The sequence below is a fragment of the Ahaetulla prasina genome, chromosome 3 (assembly GCF_028640845.1).
Source record: "Ahaetulla prasina isolate Xishuangbanna chromosome 3, ASM2864084v1, whole genome shotgun sequence".
Classification (NCBI taxonomy): Eukaryota; Metazoa; Chordata; class Lepidosauria; order Squamata; family Colubridae; genus Ahaetulla; species Ahaetulla prasina.
This window is the reverse complement of record NC_080541.1, coordinates 8,953,699-8,959,814: the sequence shown is the minus strand read 5'-3', so window position 1 is coordinate 8,959,814 and position 6,116 is coordinate 8,953,699. Positions and strand designations below refer to the sequence as shown.

Below are 6,116 nucleotides of genomic sequence, written 5' to 3'. Positions count from 1 at the left end.
ACAACAGCCAGTGACATTCATTCATTCATTCATTCATTCATTCATTCATTCATTCATTCATTCATTCATTTATTTATCCATTCATTCAAATAACTGCAAAATTTCATGCAAAATTTCAAAAATCACTGATGTTTGCAGACAATGGATGTAACAGAACTTAGATTCAATTTCAAATCTGTTCTCATTCTTCCAGAAGTTATGAACATAGATGAGATTAGACAGTGTGACGTTTCTTTTTTTCTTTTTCCCCTTCGAAGTTATGATTAAATCTTCAAATATTTGTTTCTGTAAAATGTGTCGGAACACTTTCTCCTTCCAAATAGATAAGACAATGTTATGCAAGTTCCTCTTTTCGGTCATTGGAAAAGCATCCGTGAGGCTGAATAAATTCTGCTTGCTCACCGCATCCTCATCAAATACAGATCAAACTAGATTCCTCAAAGAAATGTATCTTTCTGGACTTCTTTGAATTCTCACAGAAACCTGTTGGTTCCCATCAGGGGTTCCCGCCCACCAACACCAGGTATGTCCACAGCAAAGGTAGAACTTCTGTCATGATAACTGTTATATGCAAGTAATTGTTTCCAAGGTCAGTATGAGTTTCAGGAAGTGAATTCTCATAAATGTTTTGAGAATGTGCGGAGGTTTCTGATGCTTTCAGTATAGTGTGCTTTAGAGTAGAGTTCCCCAGGTTTTATGGGTTGGGGGCCTGGAGCAGGAGGGGAGGAGGGAAAGACTGGTAAGACCCAGATTGTTGGGGGCAATTAAGTTGACTTTGTATATAATATACAAATGGATGAAAACTATTGCTTAACACATTGTAAGCTGCCCTGAGTCTTCGGAGAAGGTGGGATATAAATTCAAATTAAAAAAATAAAATAAAAAAATAAAAAAATAAAAAAGGGTTCAGAGAAGAATATCACACAAGTTTTCTGAGAAAGTTTGCAGCTTTGTCCAGCTTAATTCTCCTTTTTGACTTTCAAGTGAAGGCCAACAGGATTCACTGTAAAAGATCTCATCCTTAGATTCTGGAAAAGACCTCTTCTTCCTTCAGGAGATTCTTCCTATCATTACCAGGTATGACTATTATAAAGGCAGAGCTTGTATTGTGGTAAATTATCACAATAATTTGTTATTTCCCAAAAACTCCATTTTGGATTCAGGCTAAGATTTGGGGAATATTGGGATGTTATCAGCTAATTCCACAGGATTGACTGATGAAATCCACTTTAAGTGAGAACCGAAGAAGGTCCTGGATGAGAAGCAGGACATTTTCAAAGAAAATACGAAGAAAATCCACTTGACTTTTGGGACAGCCATGATTTGAATGATTAAGAATCTCCATAGACATTAAACTCAATTTCCCAGCAACTTTTTTCCAGACTGGGTTAATACCAGTCTCCTCATCTCTGACTCCAATAAATCTTAATATCTTTTTACGAATTCTTTTCTCCTGTTGTTGTTATTAACTGAAAAACTGCCCCATTTTTTGAAGAATTTCCCTCATTTTAAAAAAATGTCTTCCTTAGGGTTCTTGTAATGTATTTCTGATCTTTTGATTGCATTTGGTTTTGGACTGTAAATACATTTCACTGCTTCATGTCTGGACAGCAAACCAATAATGACTTGGAATTCTCCAAGAATGCAATTTCTTTCAGCCATTTTGACAATCTGAAGAACATATTTGCTTTCTTTTAATAATTTTATTTCCCTTTAAATTACAATGCCCCAGCTGGTGCACCTTATCCACGGACGTGAACTCTTCTATAAGCAAGGAAACAACAATTTTTGCACAATGGAGCTGCAATGTAATTATTCAGAAGGTAGGAACATCATGAAAACTATACTTTGTATAAACTTTCTTTCCTTTCTGGGTATTACTGATAACAAAAACCTCAAGGGTTCATAATGCTTTATGAACTTATTCCAAAATTGAAACTCTTATCACCGAATTATGAATTCCTGTTGTCCATTGTCTCCTGAGGATGGGGACTGCGTTAGCATTTTGAAAACATTCAGTGGGTGCATTCACAAAATAGCTTCCGATGGAATTATTCATAAACTACGGAGATTTTTAGAATTCTGACAGCTGTCGCTTCCTGCATGCAACATCCTCCCAGAATTGTCCTTTGGAAGGACACGAGGGATAGAGTCAACCTCTTTGTTGGTTGTAGGGAAAAAAAATGATTAGAGGCCCAAAAGCATTTCTGAAAATGAAACAAAAACGAGTGTGGGAAAAATAGTTTCCTTTTCAAAATGAGCATTTCTAAAATTGTTTTGAATTAATTATCAGGTTAAATAATTCTGGGGCAGCTTAAAGGATCACAAGGATTGAATATGAGCTAACGATAATATGGGCAATGAGAGAAAAAATAAGTACTGGAGATTATTTTATTAATACATTTACAGACTCCCATTCAGGAAGTGGTATGATAGACAACTTCTCTGCTGTGATATACGGAATACAGGAGTAAGTATATTATGATACAAAATATTCTGCCACTTTTTAATATTAAGGATAATGAATATTTTAATCTGGGAAGTGGTTGGGCCTTCCTACAGTATGTATGTATTTCACTAACAAGGACTGATTCTCTTTTTTTGTGTTATTAGGATAAAGAATGAAAAAAATTTTCTTCTCCTTATGATCAACTGTTTGATAATTTAACACAAAATCTTCTCAATGGCTTCATTGTCCTTATTTGCATTTTAGGCCTGGTGGGAAATGGAACGACAATTTATCTCCTGGCCTTTTCCATTAAGAGGAATCCTTTCACCACTTTCATCCTGAATCTCTCATTGCAGATTTTGGGGTCATTACATCCCTCATTACCTCAACTATATTTGTGTCAGTGTTTACTCTGATTAACAGAACATACGTTATCAATGCCTTTTTCTTCTTACTTTTTGAGTTCTTTTTCTTCACCTATTCTGCCAGCCAGTTTCTGCTGACGGCCATCAGCCTGGACAGGTGTGTGGCTGTTCACTTCCCACTCTGGCATCGCTGCCATCGTCCTCCATATTTATCCACTCTTGTTTGTGGCCTCATCTGGATCCTCTTCTTCCTGCTCTCTGCGGTGCACTTCATTCTCCACCAGACCAGAACCTATGGAAGTTCACCGTTGTTTTACCAGCTGATTGTGAATGGTTTACTTTGTACGCCTCTCATGGTTGTGTCTACTGTGACTCTCTTGATTCCTATGAGATCTAAAATGCAACGCAATCAAAGGAAACTGCTCACCACCATCTTGCTGGCTCTTCTTTTCTTCCTCCTGTTTTCTCTCCCAATGAATGTCTTTTATGGCATTAAATATTTTGTTTCCTATAATCCCCTCCTCCTGACCATTGGGGTAGGAGGTGCCACTCTCAACAGCAGCATCAACCCTCTTCTTTATTTCTTAGTGGGGAGGAAGAAGAGGGGAAAGGATCAGCACAGAGCATCTTACAAGGTTGCTCTGCAAAGAGTCTTCAAGGATGAGAAGGGAAGCACTCTTGTTTGTGGCCTCATCTGGATCCTCTCCTTCTTGCTCTCTGCGGTGCACTTCATTCTCCACCAGACCAGAACCTATGGAAGTTCACCTTTGTTTTACCAGCTGATTGTGAATGGTTTACTTTGTACGCCTCTCATGGTTGTGTCCACTGTGACTCTCTTGATTCATATGAGGTCTAAAATGCAACAAAAACAAAGGAAACTGCTCACCACCATCTTGCTGGCTCTCCTCTTCTTCCTCCCAATGAATGTTTTTTATGTCCTTGAATATTTTGTTTCTTATAATCTCCTCCTTAGGATCATTGGGGTAGGATGTGCCACTCTCAACAGCAGCATCAACCCACTCCTTTATTTCTTTGTGGGGAGGAAGAAGAGAGGAAAGGATCAGCCCAGAGCACTTACAAGGTTGCTCTGCAAAGAGTCTTCAAGGATGAGAAGGGAAGCACGGAAAAGCAGGAAACCATGGAGGAAGACCAGTTATAAAGAGTCATAAATATTGCATATAGAATATTTTAACCTATACATTTATTGGGATATGATATGTGCTTTCCTAAAGAACGTACAGAATTGATAACTGAGCAAAGTACTTAAAAGCAAAACTATGTAAACAGGAAGTGTTGCTGTGTCCATAATTTTCAATCCAAAGAAGCTGTTTAGCACAAAATAGGACTTTTTTGATCTTGCAAAATTTCGGACATAGTATCATTCAATTATATTTTATAATAAGTTTATTATTAATAATAATTAATTAGTGGCTTTGTTTTTTTACTAAATATGCAATGGAATTTTATTTTAATGTATGCCGATTAGTGTATATTCAAAGTGTCAATAAAGTTATTCTATTCTATTCTATTCTATGCTATGCTATGCTATGCTATGCTATGCTATGCTATGCTATCCTATCCTATCCTATCCTATCCTATCCTATCCTATCCTATCCTACCTACCCTACCCTACCCTATCCTATCCTATCTTAGCCTAGCCTAGCCTAGCCTATTATTAATAGTAAGCCTCCCCCCCTGCCACTGTTTTATGGTGATTTCAAGTCCATATTTCTAGCTGGCAACAACCTCACCTGGCAAAATTCTGGAACAGAAGAACTTTAGTAATCTTTCCTTTTCATTCACAAACCTCTTCTGGGTTTTTATTCTTAATTTTGTACGGCTGTTTTTGGAATAGAAGGATTTTTTAAGGGTTTGCTGTGAGGGTATGGGTGTGGGTGTTGAGAGGTAGAGATAGATAGATAGATAGATAGATAGATAGATAGATAGATAGATAGATAGATAGATAGATAGATAGATAGATAGATAGATAGATAGATGATACACAGACAGACAGATGATAAATAGATAGACAAATATAGATCATATAGAGATATATAGTTATAGATGATAGATATAGCGATAAAGATAGTAATAGAGATAGAGATGATAGAGGCAGAGACAGAGATACAGGCATATAGATGTAGCTGTAATTACTGTAGTTTGATATAAATATTAGTTTTTCAGAATATTTTTGCACTTTATGTATTTTATAATTGTTCATCTTTTGTTTGCATTCTAGTCTTTTTATTCTGGTTTATGACCAAAATAAATTTTTACTTTGATTTGTGTTACAGAATTGGACACCTGTTTGCAGGAGGGAAGGCCTCTTTCTCAAGGAGCTAAAAGGCAAATTAGCCTTGAGTCTTTGTTGTGGAGAAAGAGGCTGAGAAGGGATCCTCTCTAAAACCTGCATAGGGTTTATCTGATAGAGATGCAGAGTGTGCTTTAGTCTGGCAAGATTCCTGTCTATATGCAAAGAGCAATAAAGAAGCTATTCTAAACAAATTGTTGTCTTGTACTTGATTTCCTGCCCTTGACCACTTGATAGTTATGCCCAGTAGCTGCATCATCAATTATTTTCTTTTGGGAAGTCTGCGGGCAAAGGGAAAGGCTTGCCAGCTTGGAAACAGCTCTTGGAACTTGAAGGTCAGCTGGGTGGTAATAGAATCTGGAACTGCCACCATCAGTGTCAATGTGCAAGAACATAGATGGAAATGAGATGGGTGGGGTGAATGGTTCTTACCTTGGACTCCATCCTTTTAATGACTTGAGTGACGACTTAACACAACTGAAACTGGAAGTGCTGGGATTCATGTTGTTGAAGAAGGAGTCGCATGGTGTCTCATTTAATTATAACAATGACTAACAACTGCAATTCTAGGGTCAAATGTGGTCCTAAGTCAAGGACTACCTGTAATATTTATTTATTTATTTATTTATTTAATTTATTTATTTAATTGCATTTTTATACTGCCCTATCTCCCAAGGGACTCAGGGCGGTTTACAGCCTAATAAAAACATACATATAAATACAAAATAAAACACCAATTAAAAAACTTATTAAATAAGGCCGAATATTAAAAAATTACAATAAGATAATAAAACCCCGTTAAAACCAAATTTAAAATACCTTGTATTGTTTATATTAGAGATTTCATTGTGAACCAATCATTATTGGCAAGCATAAGATATATTTTTTTCTCCTGTTTCATTATTTTTAACTGTTTTTAAATAAGATTAAAGAACATTTTGATACAAAAAAAAAGTTTTATTTGAAAGAATAATTGGGATACACAAAATGC

General features: G+C 36.3%; 1 protein-coding gene across 1 annotated transcript; it reads left to right on the top strand.

The window, feature by feature from the left end:
• Window positions 1-2,655: 2,655 nt before the first annotated feature.
• LOC131194186 (proto-oncogene Mas-like) lies at window positions 2,656-3,983 on the top strand (the record flags this gene model as incomplete). The annotated part of the gene is given in 2 exon segments (XM_058174913.1): window positions 2,656-2,794; window positions 2,797-3,983. Coding segments are annotated over 2 exon segments (1,326 nt in total), but the record flags the coding sequence as incomplete, so codon positions are not given.
• Between the last annotated feature and the right edge of the window lie 2,133 nt (window positions 3,984-6,116).